The sequence below is a fragment of the Pseudorasbora parva genome, chromosome 12 (genome assembly GCF_024679245.1).
Source record: "Pseudorasbora parva isolate DD20220531a chromosome 12, ASM2467924v1, whole genome shotgun sequence".
NCBI lineage: Eukaryota > Metazoa > Chordata > Actinopteri > Cypriniformes > Gobionidae > Pseudorasbora > Pseudorasbora parva.
Window position 1 is genome coordinate 43,211,139 of NC_090183.1, and position 17,971 is coordinate 43,229,109.

General features: G+C 38.8%; 1 protein-coding gene across 4 annotated transcripts in view; it reads right to left on the bottom strand.

The window, feature by feature from the left end:
- The window catches only part of chd6 (chromodomain helicase DNA binding protein 6), a 53,145-nt gene that overhangs the window by 21,681 nt on the left and 13,493 nt on the right, over positions 1–17,971 (bottom strand). For all 4 annotated transcript variants that reach the window (XM_067460410.1, XM_067460408.1, XM_067460407.1 and 1 more), the window contains exons 3-16: positions 11,720–12,228; positions 10,614–10,761; positions 9,876–10,025; positions 9,704–9,769; positions 9,320–9,378; positions 8,718–8,835; positions 8,056–8,142; positions 7,834–7,968; positions 7,514–7,635; positions 6,425–6,668; positions 4,884–5,060; positions 1,936–2,079; positions 767–1,022; positions 427–637 (exon numbers count right to left, since the gene is read on the bottom strand). In XM_067460410.1, the coding sequence (XP_067316511.1) occupies positions 427–637; positions 767–1,022; positions 1,936–2,079; positions 4,884–5,060; positions 6,425–6,668; positions 7,514–7,635; positions 7,834–7,968; positions 8,056–8,142; positions 8,718–8,835; positions 9,320–9,378; positions 9,704–9,769; positions 9,876–10,025; positions 10,614–10,761; positions 11,720–12,228 (2,426 nt within the window). The remainder of the gene's footprint in view (positions 1–426; positions 638–766; positions 1,023–1,935; positions 2,080–4,883; positions 5,061–6,424; positions 6,669–7,513; positions 7,636–7,833; positions 7,969–8,055; positions 8,143–8,717; positions 8,836–9,319; positions 9,379–9,703; positions 9,770–9,875; positions 10,026–10,613; positions 10,762–11,719; positions 12,229–17,971) is intronic.

Below are 17,971 nucleotides of genomic sequence, written 5' to 3' on the forward strand. Positions count from 1 at the left end.
TATGCAACATATTTCCGAGGGAAGCAAAATAATTATATGGAAAAAAAATTAAAACAACTATTTTTCCTGTGGAATAATGTAAAAACAAGATACGGGGTTCCCATATGTTTTGACCAATGAATTTCCAAATTTTAGAAATTAGCATAAATAGCAATTTCATATAAAAATTGTTTTAAATATATTTTATACATTTCCCCAACATTTCTATGGCTGGAAATATCAATTTTAAAATTCAGTTTTTCATGACTACCCTTGAAGTAAAGTAACAAGTGACGTTAACCGGGTTTTTATTTCATGTTGACATTTCGTAATGTTGACATTGAACTATTTTCAGTCTATTTTCTCATTCTCTAACGGCCTCAAAAACAGCTGAATTTTTTTATATAAGTATGACTAATGTCACTGGATAATAACCAGCAGTCTCACCTCCTCTGAATGAGGTAGTCCTCCAGTATATCAAGGCATCGAACCATCTGGGAAAACACTAGCACTTTATGTCCTCCGGACAGCAGTTTGGGCAACAACTTGTCGATAAGCACTAGTTTACCAGCTGCCTGAATCATTGCCTGTAGCTGAAAATCCACAGCGTCAGAACTGTACGTTTTCCTGAAGCTCTCAAGGATCTTTTCTTCAGCACCTGACAAAAGATAGATAGGAGACTGTCAGCACTACAAATTAGAGCTGTGACTACTGAGATGTAGAGATCTGCAACGAAGATATTTCAAGAATTGTCATATTCACACTTGATCTAAACCCAAGATGTCACCTGTAATGAGGTATGGGTGATTGCAGCACTTGCGAAGCTCCATCATTGTGTTGATGAGGTTGGGCATGTTGTGCTGGTTCGCTCCCTTGGCAAGGAAGCCAAAGTTTTTCTCCAAAATGGCGCGGTAGTATTTCTTCTGAATGTTGGTGAGCTCCACCTCGATGATTGTCTCCTCTTTAGGGGCCAGATTCTTCTCCACATCGTCCTTCAGTCTCCTCAACATCATGGGCTTCAGAATGGCTTGCAGTTTCTTTACCTGTGGGAATGTAGATGTTTCTCACGTCAAAGCTGGGAACATCACCCAAAATCAACAATAATTAGGCCCTGCACTTTTTCACTTCTGGTTCCATCGTCCCAAAGTCAATGGGTTTTTGGTTAAATGCCTCAAATAAGGAATGTGGTTAACTCAAGCTCAAGATATTTTCACGTTTTATCCTATGAAATAAAATACATCAGTAAATACACCACTTGTTTTTTAAGCTTTTACTTAATTTTTTAATATTTTACTTAAAAATATTTAAAAGGTGGTTGCTCACAAGTGGCAAAACATCATTGCTGCGAACAGGTAAAATCATCTACTGACTAGACCACTTGTACAACCTTGTTGTGTTTATACTCATGCAAGGTATAAACACAATCATGGTGGAAAGATCACGTGATAAAGGCCAAAAAACTACTTTCACCTACGTGACCTTTCTACTGTGATTACGTAATGCGTGGCACCTCGCAGAGCTAGTGCAAGATGAGTATTTGTGGTTTAAAAAGAATATAAATGTTTCTTTTTTTTTTTAATTATTAAAATGTTTAGACGAACTAGTTCAGTTTTTTCAAAACACACTTAAACATTGTGTTTGCCGGTGGCAAGCTTTATGCGTGGGTTTGAGCACTGATTAGACTATGTATTATATATAGGCAATTAAAGGCTCATTATTATGATTTATGGCTTATTAATATAAACACACGATTCATTTTCTAATCACTTAAATTAATGACTACTAGTCGACAAGAAAAAGCTTTAGTCTATCAGAATGTTAGCAAGGATGTTACCTACTATCCTCCAGGTGGCTTGGATAATCGGAGGTGAAGGTGTGTAAATGTTTATCTCGTCCCTACAGCCCATTAGACATGATCACAAACTTCCTATCAATCATTTGAGGATTAGTTCTCACCTGTTCCTCCGTCTTTAGGTCTCCGAACTCCTCCAGGAATGTGGTCTCGGAAGGGAACTGTGAAGGTTCGAGAAAGTTAAGCAGACTGAAGAGTTCCTCAACTGAGTTCTGCAAAGGGGTTCCTGTGAGAAGAACTTTATGTTCCTTTAGGGAAAAAAGATATAGAAACATTAAGTTCAGCTACTGATTCACTAAAATGTATGGGCGTTAGAACCTTTTTAAGACCAATGATATTGGACCCACTCACTTTTACCATCTATAATTCTGTTCACTTAGCCCTAACCAATAATCACTTTATTATTAAACACACGTTATTAAACACACCATATTTCCACTTTGTAAATGTTTTCTACATTTTTATTGAAAATAAATGCATTTCCGATCTGATATGTGATAGGAAAAGGGAGTAGAGCGCGTTCGGCAAAAGGTGGATTCGAACCTCAGGTCGATTTGCATCAAAACTTTATGTCATGTGTCTTACCCCTACTCTATTGTCATTGACTTGTAAACTTGTAAACTTTAAAAGGTGTAATTTTGTCTGTCCCAATGGATGTTAAGTAAACGATGCAGACTATTTGCACTTAATGTAAATTTTATCTACACCAGTAAAAATTTCAGGGGGACCCGTCCACATTTTATTTGCTTTCGACACCCATGCTAAAATGCATGTACATTTTAAAGATTTTTATTCTATACTACTCTTTCATGCGCCTTTTTAATACTTTTATCTATATATGGATGGAGAAAGACAGCACAGGAAATTATGGGGAGAATACGGAGGAACAAGACTGGAAAATATCAAACTGGATTTTATCTAGTCTCACTCATTTTGGCTCCCACAAGAGGGAATATTCCCAGCAAGCAATTTTGTGCTTAAAAGATGTCTAATAGCCGCCCAAACACAGTCCTGACGAAAATGTTATACACGTCTAACCATAGCCTAGTTATCTAAAACATGAACATGTCAAAGAAATTAAACCAAACACCTTGTAATCACTGTTGACTTTGCTCATGTGATGGAATATCATACGTATTGCAGGTAAGGTTATTTTGGCTAGAAGTGGGTTACTCATAGCTGGACTATATTAGTTGTATAGTTAACCAAGACAGAAAATGACGGCTATTGCCTCCTGGGTTGCTATACCGTGGACCAAAAAGGTATTTGGACACTGGACACTGCCGAGTGCCATTTATTAACATATTTTAAAGACGCAGTCTTGTAAGTTTTGCCTTTGTCAGCATCTCTGTTTGAAGACTGCAATTGCAGTTATTTCTGTAATTATCATCTTTACGTGGGCTGTGCATCGGTGGCTCAGAGCGAAGATGAAATCAAATGTTTTGAGGAGTGTGTGTGGCTGTCAGTCACCGCACCGGTGTGGATACTGTACTTCAGAATCACAGATTCTTCGTCTTGGAAGTACGACTAAAACAATCTGAACAAGAAAGTAAAATGTCTGCCACTATTGTTCTGACCAACTGAGTAAAAAGGGGGTTGATGTGCCTCCAGGACAGGTTTGAAAACCACTGGCCTAGTAGCCTACTGATACAGCAAAAACGTCAAACGTCAGCAGCATTGACTATACTATGGTACTGACGGTTCTGTATTGACATGCAATCTTTGAAAATTGATCATTATTATTATTTATTTAAATCACAGTTATATTTGCATTTATGTCAAAGCCTAAATACTTGCAAACCTCAAAATGTAATTTATTAATATGTATTCATGTCAAAATGACATATAAACATGTTTTCCTATTGTATTTTTGCCTGGAAACGCTTCCAACACGCGTGTCGTGTGAAAAATATACGTTGTTTCTATTTCTAGCAATGCATGCACGTGTTTTTGGCGTGGCTCGCGCCAGAGCCGCGCGTGTCACGCAGGAAGTGTGCAAGCTCTAACCTGTTGGCATGGGAGGCGAAATAAAAACAGATACGCCACAGTTGCAGTGTGTCTAAGGTCTAACGATCGCTTAGCTCCTATCACATCAAACCGTGCAAATTATTATTATTGTTATACTTTGTTCTCAGATAGTTAATGTTAACATCAGCATAGCGTGAGTGTATTTAGTGTGAATTAGCGTCACCATAGATCTAATGTTTTGCTTTTGACTACGGGTGGATCTCCAGTTATCACTGATGATGAATGTTGTTTGAACCTTTCTGGATTACAATCCACCATCAAAATGATACATTTAATTATTCCAGCTGCTGTAAGAAAAGGCTATAAATGATCCGCCACCTGCAGCATCCTCATATGTGATAACCTACTAGCCAGACTCCTCCGTTATATGTACGGACGTGACCTAATGACACAAAGACAAATGGCGCCATGCTTGAATTCCCCATGGAAAGCTACTATTACCACTCAAAATATAACACATTACTACAATCTTACCAGTGTGAATAGGGCTAAGGTAAGGAGATCATTTTGACCACTGGCTGGTTATGTACTTGCTCAAAAATTGATTTTGGATAATTTTTAACCAAAAAAGTTGTGGACTGCAGCTTTAAATATAGCACAAATACTCTATTAAGACTCTTTCTGGTTGTCATTCACTATTGCATCAAGTGCCTTATATTTACAAATATTTTTTGGGGCCACTGTAGATTAAAATTAAGTGGAGACCTAATTTAAAAAAAAACAGCATTGCGTCAAATGTAGTTTGCACGCACTGGCCATCACTGCAGTGATATGTAAAGCGAGAGAGATGAGATTACTCATTCTGTGTCCAGAGAGGATGTGCGTATGTAAATGCAGTGGAGCAGAACTCGACAGCTAAATGAGATGTGTGCAAGAGAGATAGCACAGTAGTTTAGCTCGCAGATGGCTTCAGTTCCCCTTCTTTGCATTTAAACCTGAACCCCTTGACAAAATTGTCAGCATAAGTTTTCTGGTCCACAAATGAGCAAAAAATAAATAAATAAAACGGGCATATTAAACTGACCAGGTTCATGAGTTTGAGTCCCTCCAGCAGTTTACAGTTGCGGTTCTTGAGGCGATGGGCCTCGTCGATCACCACACAGCGCCAGTTAATCTTCTTCAGCTCTGGACAGTCAGCCATTATCATTTCAAATGTAGTGATCACGCCGTGAAACTTAAACTGACCAGACATGATGTTTCCCTGAAGGAGCGAGAGAAACACATGATTGTATACACCGTACAACCATTCAAAATTTTGAGGTCAGTAAGACTTTTTGTAATGTTTTTGACAATCTCTTATGTTCCTTAAGGCTCTATTTAATGAAATCAAAAATACAGTAAAACATTTTGTGAAATATTGTGAAACACTAAAATTACAATTCAAAATAACTGTTTTCTATTTGAATATGCAGGCTTTGCCTAGGATGCAAAGCTGATTTTTCCTCATCATTACTCAGGGTGCGTCTCAATAAGCTCCCTAGTTCAGTCGTCAGGGCACTGATCTGGACATAAGTCAATGGGCTGACTCCCTGATCAGTGCCCTGACTACTGAACTAGGGAGCTGATTGAGACGCACACTCAGTAAGTGTCAAATGATCCTTCAGAAATCATTCTAATATGCTGAAACATTTCCTATTATTACCAATGTTTAAAACTGTAGCGCTGATTATAATTAAAATAGAAAATAAAATGGATAAGAACAACATTTAGTTGAAATTAGAAATCTTTTGTAACATTATAAATGTTTTCTTTGCTGTCATTTTTAATCAGTTTAATGCAGAAATGGGCAAACTCGATTTTATTGGGGGCCGATAAAAATGCAGAATTTAGTTCCAACCCTAATCAGACACACCTGAACCAGCTAATCAATGCCTTCAGGATTACTTGAAAGCTACAGGCAGGTGAGTTTTATCAGAGTTGGAGCTAAACTCTGCAGCAATGGCCAATTGCCGAAGGGCAATGGCTCTCCAGGACTGACCCTGCGTCCCAATTCGTATACTATCCATACTAAAGATAGATAGATTTAGCATGTCCTAAATCGTAGTATGCTGAAAAGATTATTCCAAAGAGACCTGGATGGTTTACTATTTCCGGTCAGAATTCGAAGTGTGGATCGATGCGCGCTCTGTGGGCAATATTAGCCGCGCAACCTGTTGGGCGAGGAGTCGATTAGAACTACAAACGCGGATAAAAAGGGTTAAAAAACGACAAACATGACGGATAGTGCGAGTCCGACGGTTAAGTAGAGGGACACATGTAACTAAGCGACAGAGTCCGTTATAGATGATGAAGTAGTATGTCTCGAAGCTTGCATACTCTTCTCAAAAGTATGTACTTTTTCTTCCCCAAAAGAGTACATTATTTTAGGACATAGTATAAGTAGGCAAATTGTGACGCAGCATGAGTTTGCCCATCCCTGATTTAATGCAACCTAACTAAATAAAATCAATTTCTTTAAATATTTATTTGGTTATATTGGTGAATCTAACCATACTGTGCTTCTGTTTAACCAACTCTTGACCCTGAAATTCTGAAACTCAAAATGAATCACTCAGTTGGACCCACCTGTTCATCTCGGTAGTACGTCTCATACTGCAGGATCATCTGCCGACTGATCTGGCTGCCGTGATAGACAATGACGTTCAATTCTGTCCATGTGCGAAATTCTCTCTCCCAGTTGGTGATGGTGGAGAGCGGGGCGATGATGAGGAAGGGTCCTCTCAGACCCATGAGGAAAATCTCAAAGAGGAACGTGATGGACTGGATGGTCTTCCCCAGCCCCATCTCATCAGCCAGAATACAGTTTTTCCTACAGCAAGAGAAACATGGTCTTTATTAATCACATCAGATTACAGTTATGAAGAACAGGATTTAGAGTTAATTGCATGAGCATCTTGCAAAATGATTGAGACCCAATCTCCACGGAGAAGTTTCGCTTCTTTTGCCGTCTTCTGTGTGTCCATGGCGTAAAATGAGGGCGTGGGGGAGGCGGAGACTTGAATATATAGGGGCGTGTTATTCTAATGACGATCGTTTTCAGCCACCGCATTTATCAAGGGCAGGTATTGCGTACACCTGGATTGCAGAGGTGCGCACAGCTTCATAAATCCGGCGGTGAGAGGAGTGTACGCATAATCTTAAGCCAACATATACGCCCGTTTCTACGCAAGATTGATAAATGAAGGCCACTGTGAATGAGCGTGGAAGCATGGGAGTTGCCATCCCGACAGCTGAAGCAATCTGACGGGGCAGAAATCATGTTCATGGGTGAGCTAATGTATTAAAGTTTTATTAATGTTACTGTGGTATGAAACAGGGCGGGGCCATTCCATACTAAAGACATTTTACGTTGCTTTTTTTATTGTGCTTATATGCCACAGTCCTTCATTGCCGCTCCTTTCATATTGTTGTTTAGATATTTTACAATTAAAGTTACGTTTAGCATTCCCCTCCTCCCCTGATGACTTGTTTTGCTAAATGGCATGCAATTAATTTTAAAACATATTGTTTGGAGCTGTATTACTGTTATTATAAATAAAGCTCTTTATGTTTCTGTTATGTTAGCCTCTTTAAAAAATAATGACTTTATATCTTAAACTAGGCTCATTATTTTGTGTAGTCCCTACAAGAGCTGATTTTAAAAGTCTCTTTTACCTGTTGTACCAGTTGAAAAGAAGCCAGTTCATTCCCTCTAGCTGGTATTCTCGGAGCTGGTTCCCATTCCTGTATTCTCTGGACTTCTCCAGTTTTTGCCACTGTTCTGGCAGAGGCCTTTCCTGAATTATTGCAAAAGACAAGAGAAGCGTTACTTCCTTCAAGATGCATACTATAAAGAACAATAAACATGTTTTGGATAATACAATAAAACAGAACTGAACCATGTCCAAACATATGCTCTGGAATCCAGCGCCAATCAATCTTATCTTAAGAAAAATTGGAAACCAAATACCATTCATTTGCATTTAAGTGCTTACCACATGTTTAAAATCGGGTATTTTCTTGAGTTCTTCAAACTCTCGGATTTTCACAGGGTCAACATCTTCCTGAAGCTCCCAAGTACTCTCCTCATATGACAAAGAGCACCATTTCACCAGGTAGTGTGTAACTTCCTGTTATCATGCAAACAAACCAAACATCAAAAGACTGACACAACAAGCACAGGTTTGTGTTTAGAGATCAATTGAAGAGTGCCTGACCTCTCCTGTTTCTGTATCGGTCGTGATGGCAATCTCTAAAACCCGATCAACCTCAATATAATCTGGATTAAAAAGGTCTTCATCCGGCTGAGGAGAAACACAACATCATCTCAAGCATATTTAGGGAGATAATATTAGGGATGCACAGATATGAACATTTTGTCTGGCACCGATAACCGATATTTGAAAGCCGATATACAATTATTGGTCTATACATCTAAATCCAATTTATGAGAGCCTGGTTACTAAAACAAAAGCCTCACCATTAAAAGCCATGTCCCAAGCACACAATTATAATGACAGACTTGCACTGCACATGTCGCACTAACTGTATTTTCCTTGTTTGAAGTGATTACAATCATATTTCAAGCAATTCAAAACCATCATGGTATACAGTGCACATCTGAAGTGTCTCAGCTGAAGGAAATAATCAATTATTTATAAATCAGCTTTAAAATATCGGCCAAATTTTCTTATTGAGCCGATTTCAATAACACCGGTGGTTGATATATCACGCATCCCTAAGTAATACACATATTGAAAAGTGCTCTATGACAAAGTACTTGCACAAAAGTTCAGCTTTTACATTATAATTATATTTGATGCATTTCCAGGTTAGGAATGAGCAACAAACAAACTGCAGCATGTTTTAGCAGACACACCTCTGTGAAAATGTGCTTCATTTGCGCCTGCTTGTTTCTGAAGCGCTTGATTTTTTGGTGAATGCGTGGGTCCTTCTCCAGTTCCTCCAAGGTCGCCCATTTACAGTGCAGATAGGAGCTGGCAAAGAGAAAAAGCTTTCTTAGCTCATAATGTGCTGTAAACAACACAGAATGTATTTTTCATGCATACATTTGAATTAAAATAGTATTATGTTTACAATAAGTCCTTGTAGCGTTTCTCCTTCCATATTTGTGTTTCACAAAAAACTTGTCAAGAACATGTCTAAGTCACATTTAAACTCAAAACTTGACCCCGTAACTTGTTCCTATTTGCAGTGCTGTAATTTCCAAAACTACAACAGAAAAAGAGGTTGTAAAATCACCCCATTGTTGATTCAGCAAAACATGTCATGAGGCATAGAGTAACAATAGTGTATTGCTACTCTAACAGATGGATCATTTAATGCATAAATGATTTGAAGCAATGCATTACACAATAAAGGTGAGTTATGCGTTTGCTCTGACAGTTTGACAAGCCGAGTGTTCGAGAGTTTGAGAGCACAAAAAGGTAACAGCAGTTTGAGTCGCATGAGTACACTTACAAATTTCTGTACTTGACGTAAAACTCCTCCAACTCTTCTGGTGGTTCATCAGGGGACGTCTAAATGAAAACCATAGATCAAACACTCAAACACAGAGAATATTCTTTTTAGGCAAATATGATTTGCACCTCAGTGTAAAGAGTACTGCATTTAGGTGTATTCAGTACTCTGTTCTTTTAGCACCGTGGTGTAAATCAAGGATTTAATCAAATGATCAGTGTAGTGGTGGAAAAAATATAAAGGTTTAAGAGTCAATAATTGAACACCACATTTTGTGCAACACTTTAAATACACACTTTATAGTAGACTTCATGGCCAATAAGAAATATTGTAGCTGAATTTTATTTAACAAGCTACATTATTGTGGACTTCTGATCACTTTACCTCTTTCTTGACTGTTCGCACTGAGAGTATTTTCTCAATAATATTAGCCTCATCTTCAGGGGGTTCCTGGGAACAAAGAAGGTGGGAATTATTCCAGTGTGTGTTTGCTCCGCCCCTCCAGAAGTAGGGCAGGTCTGTGATGTGGCAAACTGGCAGATGCTGCCACAGTTACCTCAGCCTGCCAGGCAAGGGTAGAGGAAGACATGGCGGCAATTCGGCCCGAGCCCAACACGGCGATGGTTTCCCCGTCATCATCCACGACCTTGAAATCAAGATCTTCGTTGTACTTCCGCCGCTTCACTTGACGCCCTGATCGCCTCTTCTGCACATATTTTGAAAGAATTGTGTGTGTTTAGTTTGAGTAAAAAAAAATTGTGCATATCCAAAGATTACTGGTACAGCGTTACTGATCAGTAAACAATTTCAAATCACACTAGATTACTCATAACACATTTAATTTTCACATTTTCTGTATACACTCTTTAAAATACTGTGTACTTTAATATCCTGCCTGACTTCCAAATAAAAAAATAACCATGTTCTTTCTTTTGTATTTTTTTTTCTTTTAAAAACAATGGATGATTATGAAATAATAATAGAATAATGCAAGTTATTATTATAAATTATGGCTAATACTAATTGGTAATAATTTTCTATATAATTTACAGCATATAAGGCCCAAATCAATTGCAAAAAACTATATATATATATATATATATATATATATAATATATATATAGTTATATAAATTATATATATTATAATTTATAAAATTATAATATTGTAAATACACAGTGTATTGTAAATACACAGCAGTGTGTATTGTAATGTGTATTGTAAATACACAGCAGGATGCATCATCACAGGAGAAGCCTAAAGGCCTGATGTAGATCGCTTTAGGAAAACTCACAGTGTTATCCATAGGGTCGGTGCTTTCCTCGCCGCCGGTGGCGAGCGTGCTGAGAGAGGCTGTGTCATCACTCTCCACCATCTCAAGTATAGCATCACTTTTCCTCTTTCCCTTCTTCTTCTTCTCCGGAGGCATGGCACCCTGCTCTCTGCATAATAGCGACAAATGCTCTTAAAATCCATCTTACTTTGCACAGGGTGACAAATCATATAGCAAACCATGCAAGGGCTTCTTTGACTGACAAATATCAGGCCATATTATGGTACAAAACATCTGCTGTGCAGACACTTCCTGGGTTATAAGTGGACAACTTACACAAGCAGCACTAGAGTTTTGCTGGAGCACAGCACTTGAATTCAATTACATCAATTCATTGCTTTACTGTTCGAGAGATAAATGTGGAAAGGGAACCACAAAATGGAGAAGAAATTGTAAAAAGGGAACATATCCCATAAAAAATGACTGGCATAAACTTTACAAGTTCGTGAGGCATTTTTAAGAGCCATAATTGTGTCATTGATTGTTTATTTGCAACTCTGGGGTGAATTAAATATTCGAATGCTGTATGAATACACGCATTAAAAACTTAACCTTTATTTCTCTAAATATGCTATAAAATAACCATCATTTTAAACAGCCCTTCACATGGTTGCAGGTTTCATTTTTTGACCTTGGTTTCAAATTGGAAACCCATAAGCACCTTACACCTTGTAACACCCACAATCCCTGGATCACATTTCACCCAATCAAGATATGAAAAGGTCTGTGATTGAGCGTAGCAAGAACAGCGCTGAGACGATACATGCAAAAGTGCGTCACATACAAAAGAGGCAATTTACTGAAATTAGACTGTTTTGTCAGTTGACATTTGTTAGTCAGCAACAAAAAATGATTTACTGACATTAAGCTAGTTTTCTGCCTTCCCTTAAGACGTCTCTTAGTAAACTAGGCACCAAGTGTTTTACATATACCTGCCATTATGGCCTTGTTATAAAGCACATATAGAATCTAGTGTTGAGTGAATATTACTGTTTGTGGCATTGAAAACATTCATGTCATGTACAAAATACAGTTGTGACAATTCTGGTATCATTTAACCAACTCACTTTGGCTTCCTCCCTCTTTTGGAGGGCGGATGTGTTGCAGTGTTCTTGGGCTGTGATTTCACTTTCACCTCTTGACCTTTCTTGACCTTTTTGACCTCCTTTTGACCTTTCACCTCCCTCTTATGATCCTTTTGTTCCTTCACCGCCTTTGACTTTCTCGGAAGAAGCTCCTTCCCTTCCTTTTGCTCCCTTCTCTTTGGTTTAGCGTTGCTCTCTCCATCTTTGTTCCACTCTGACTCAGTCTTGTCTTTTTTCCTTCGTTTCTTCTTCACCCTGGTCCCGCCCCCTCCATCATCCTCCTCGTTGTTGATTGGTGAAGGCCGGAGACTGTGACTGCTGGCCGCAGACCCCGCCTTTGTGTGAGTCATGCAATGATTGGGCGGCCCTCCGATAATCCGTAACTGTTCTTTGCCCAAGTGGCCGATGGGAAATGTAGTTTGTGCGTTTTGGTCAGAGGCATTCGAGGCAGCGGCGGATGGAGTGTGCTTTAGTACATGGGTGGCAGACACCTGACAAAACAGAAAACAGATTAGAATTTGCATCCCTAATAAACACTATTTGTGTTGTTTGATACACTAAGACTGTACCAACCAGTCAAACCATCTGCTGGAAATCAACAGAACATATGTTTGGGCACTTTCATGCTGATTTATCATATTTTATATACAGGGCTTGACATTAACACCTGCCAACCCGCCATTTGCGAGTGGATTTCCGCTGTGGTGTGTAACACAGTCAATCCCAGAAGCCACTTTGGCGGGTTGAAATATATTGGAGTCTCCTCAAAAGGCATCTGTTATAATCGTGTTGTGCATTATAACCAAACACATGTGATTCTTTTGAGCTTATGAATGCAATGTCTAATAATCAGAGGCGTGCTCTCACTCACTGAAATCTGCACTCTCATCATAAGCAGAGATGTACGTGTGCTGTTTCTAGGAGATTCATTCATCTATTTCTCTATTTCAGCAGCGAAAATAGTTTCAAACTAAAAATCACAGCAGAACCACAGCGCAACTGATGTGATTGGCATAAAGTTGGCTAGACGTTGGATGTTTGATATTCATTGATTAGCGACATACACATTTCTAGCATCAAAAGCACTTGAGGAGAATGACTGAAAAACAACTGTAAAGTGTTCATCTAGGTGTCGGGTATGATGCACACCTTTTAGATTTTTGATATTTAATCAAATAAACTTTCAAGTCACATGAAAATATGAATATGTATTTCACAGGCTACTGTATGGGCTTAACCACAAAATACGCTAGATGTAAATAGGCCAATGCCATAGCTAATTATGAGAATAAATATTATATATAATAAACGTGTGTGTGTGTGTGTGTGTGTGTGTGTGTGTGTGAGCCTGTTTATGTGGTTTATGAGGACACAAATTTGTATAACTACATGGGTATTACACTGGTATTACACTATAAATGTGGTTTATGAGGACATATCAAATGTCCTCATAATTCAAATGGCCTTAAAAACACACTAAATGATGATTTTTTGAGAAAGTAAAAATGCAGAATGTTTCCTGTGATGGGTAGGTTTAGGGACAGGGGCAGTGTAAGGGGATAGTAAATACGGTTTGTACGGTATAAAAACCATTACGCCTATGGAGAGTCCCTGTAAACCACATAGACCAACATGTGTGTGTGTGTGTGTGTGTGTGTGTGTGTGTGTGTTTCTGTCTAGATTAAGGAGCTTTACACACAACCATACCAAAGCTAAACAGACCTATTTGATGACCTGTCATGTTATACATTTCATGTAGACTTGATGGGTGTGTACAGAGGTCATTTACATATAGCCAACAACAATTTTCCCAACAACTACATTTTGGTCAGTGAAAATGCTGAGTAGCTAGTAACTTTGGAAAAACCACTAGCCACATTTGCTGATGTGAAAAACAAATAATGTCAAGCCCTGATTATATATACTGATAGGGGTGTTGAAATGAAGCGTTTCTACAATGCACCGTGATGCGGCCGTGAACGATACAGTAATAGACCAAAAATCGATTATAGTCTACTGACGTTTCTCTGATGTCATTCGTTGCATGCGTGCATCTAGCGTGAGGGAGGGGGAACAAAAGCGACTAATAAAAAATACACCCGTTATTTTAACATTTACAGTGTGTGTGAGTCGAGTGAAATCGAGGGTAACGCTGGTATGATGTCATTGATTAGCGGCACAGTCTGTGTTCTGGTTAAAATAGCTTATTTCTCTGGGTTTAATAACCCATTCTTGCATGCATTTGGGATAATGTAAATACACAAGTAAACAAATAACAAAGTTTAAGTGTTTTTTTGTATATTTTATTCCAAAAATGTTACACCTTGGGCCTTTTATCCACTGACAGCTCTTTTAAAGAGCACTCAAGTTTAAAGACACCCTAAGCTGTTTTTATCAGTAGGGTAATGTATGTATTACAGGCTATTCACAAAGTGAATGAGCTTTCCTTATCCACTCCTATTTACATACAGTATGTGCCCTAAAAAAATCCCAAGCAATTACACATTATAGGGCAGACTAAATAAAAAAAAATGTTCTTCTACTTCTAAAGAAAAACACATTTATGAATTAAACAGAATTCACTGCAGTCTGTGAGCTTTATGTTTCTGGTACACATTTAGCCCTGTACCTCTTATTCCGCGAAGCACATTTATTTTTAACTGCGCCTTAGTGTTGCAGTGCACACGTGGAACAGCGGGCGCATGTGCAGGCACACACACACACACACACACACACACACACACGCACTCCCCGACAGAGCATGCGACTGCAGGCAGGTATGGGGATAATGTCAATGAATCACATGCTTTCCAAAGCAAGCGGGCTGGAATCAGGGCCGTCGTCATGGCAACAGGCTCGGGACCAAGCTGTGGGAAGCGGGAACGTAAACACGCAGTCTCCGTGGTAACCCTTTCCTTTCTGGGGTCTAAGCATCGACCTCATTGTTCTTGAAGGTAATGTTAGCAATATCTACATGGGTGAAAAAACACTACTTTATGTACTTAACTTCACTGTACAGACACATGAAGAGTAAACGGCAACTTCCTGCAACTGAACTGATTGTTTCACTTTTGCCCTTACGTTGACCTTTTTTTTTTATGCTCTCTCTCTCTATGCATCACACACACACATGCACGCAAAGGCAAGGCACGGAAGCAAACACTGCAGACTATTCCCGTGACGTGCTGCAGTATGCATGCTTGCCAGGCAAATCTGCCAACCACAAGCGCACACACATACACACGTTGCAATCAAATTCCCTATGAATCAATACCAACTCCCAACTCCCAAACGCGACAGCTGCAGTTCAGTCAATGCCAGATCCAAACCCGAACACACCTTGCTCAAACGTGCTTTATAAAACACGCACACACGTCGCTCCCACTAACATCCATCCACCTCTCCGCCAAATGCACGATAGCAGTCAAGCTATTTGCAATAACAAAAAGCATAATCATGAAAGAATTCATTGTTTTTGTCCTTTAATTGCTCTGTACATCTGTAAACCTCCCTAAATAAGGTCCATATTGTTTTGCTCACGGATTCAGACAAAAAAATAAATAAATTGCACACTTGGATGGCCACAGGCAGATGCGTAAGACACCATCTATTGAATAGAAAGACAATGTGTTCTTATGACAAAAAAAAGACCAAGAAGAGAAGGCAGGGGTCTCAACAAAACATTTGATCAATTTAATGCACCCATTCTGAAATCTACTAAATTAATTGCACATATTTGGAAAGAAGTTTTTGGATCAAAGGATCGAGAAATCAAAGCAGTCTCCAAGTCATCTTTGCTCTGATCTGTCCACAGTTGTGTCTCTTTAGTCATCGGTTTCTCTTGTTTAAACGTAGCTCGATATTTGGGTAGCAAATGTATAATATTATGATCTGACCTCCCCAAAGGAAGGACGACACACAGCCTTATATCCATCTACTATGTTGCCAAAACATTTATCCAATATGCGTGTTGATCGACTGGGGCAGTCCACATACTGATGGAGGGTAGGCAAATAACTTGATAAATCACATAAGTTTGTATCTCCAAGAATTGGTTGATCCGATAAGTGAGACAATACTGTCTGTTATTTTCTTTGCGCTTCCTCATTATTCGGGCCTGTAACACGGTAAAATGACAGTAATCTGTCCAAATTCCCAGGTTAAAAAAAGATCTGAAAGACACTGACAGAAGTTCATAGTCTGTAGTACATGCTTGTATATTGGGTAAACCCAGCCCGATCTGCCGGCAATTTGATTTCGCCCTGCAGCTCAGGCTAGAAACCTGTATATTTCTATCCTGCTTCTGTTAAAATTTGCGGAAGCAATCACAAACCGGCTTATCCCTGTGGTGCTATTGGCAGGTTTAACACGATGACGGATAGAGAAGCGATGAATCGTTAGTCTGATTGGTTGAAGGACTATCCATATGCGTACAGAGTAATTTGAACTATGCCTGTTGATCACACCTCGTGCAGGAAAAAAAACTCCCCAGACCAATGTTCAATCTTAAAAGGTTGCGCTTGGTGTGGTGATAGCCAGACAAACATACTTGTTCATTAATCCAAAAAATGTGTTGTCTATTTGTTGTGTACAGAAAAGCACAAACCTCCTCCCACGGACTTTCGAGATGCAACACTGTTTCTGTCAGCTCTAATCATTGTGTAGCCATTTAAAGCTGTATGTCTTCTCTTAACCAAGTCTCTGTAAAACATACTGTCATAGTTGATTTTAGCTACCAATTCATCCATCTTATTCCTCCGGGAACATACATTTGATAAGATGATTACCTGCAGAAGAGGTTTAAAACTTCTTTTAAGCCGCTGGCGGACCCCTCCTCTCGATCCTCGTTTCTAAGCTAGAGTGAATCCCTTCTTCAGAAAAGCCTGACAATGAAGCTCTCAGGGCGCTTAAGAAGTATCTTTTAAATCACTAAGATTGGGCTACTTTGATTTGACACCACCAACATTCAAATCAAAATGTAGATCAGATCATTTGCATGGCAGTGACATGAACCTTTTAGAAGAGTGTCTCAGTGTGAAAATGTTTTTTTGTGTGGCATTTTTTACTTTTTAATTTCTTGAAGCCTCAATATACTACAAGCGAAATCAAAGAACAAACTGATATGACGATTTCGAACAAAATCAAGCCAAAACGAAGTTCAATTTGTGTTCACTTCAGGAGTTCTAAATGGCTGGTAAAGACCTTCTCACTCCCATTGGTCCGTGGTGGTTAAGTAATAGGTAGGTGTGCGCTTAGGCTCAGCCTTCTTTCACATGGAAATCTTTTCTGGTTAATTTATCCGTTGAGGTCCGACGTCTACAGTTAAAAACACGAGTACCTTGAGAGTCGCTTTAGAGAAGAAAATTAAATTGAACTTCTGATACAATGAGACAGACACTCGTTTTTCATGTTTAATAATGTAAAGCTGCATACTTTAAAGCAATATATTGTATAAAGTTATATGACTTTACTAGAGTGCCGAATTGCTCATGCAAACATATCCACGTTGCTTTGATCAGATGCTTTTCTTATCAACCCTCTACAATGTGATTAAATCACACGCATATGTGACTAAATCTTCACTCTGGCGTCTAAATAACGTCTATCATGAGCCACTGGCCAATAAATTCTTAGATTTTAATCGCCAGTGAGCGTGTGTGTTTTAGAAGCGAAGTATAAGTTTAGCAAAGATATATTTTCACTCGCTCTGACTGAGCATTAAGAGCGTCGTTCTCCATCAAGCGATCAGTACTATTTCAATTCAGCTCAAACGATGTGCAGCGTACCTGTATCTGATGTACCATAAACTCTAGTGTGAAGGTGCACGATTTGCCGTGTTTCTGAGAGCCGTTTCTCACACAAGCAATTACAGAGAGAAAGAGTCTTACCCAGAATCGACATGCTACATGTAAATTATATTCTTTGTTGTATTTTCCTGTAAAAATAACATTCATTTTATAATTATTTAGCTTTTAAGTGGGCAGAACTAATGTGCAAACAGCAATCTCATTTGCTGGCACATCTATTACCACCCCTGTTTTGATCAAATCAGTTGGAGAGAACGCTGACAAAGATATTCATGAAGCCAGCATCTCATCAATCATTAGTGCGTTATATATTGTTATTAGTGTTAGTAGTATTATTATTCTCTTTTAATAATAATCACTATTATACTATCATATCATAATATAATGCTTGACTGACTGATGTTAAGAGGGTACATTCAGAAGCTGT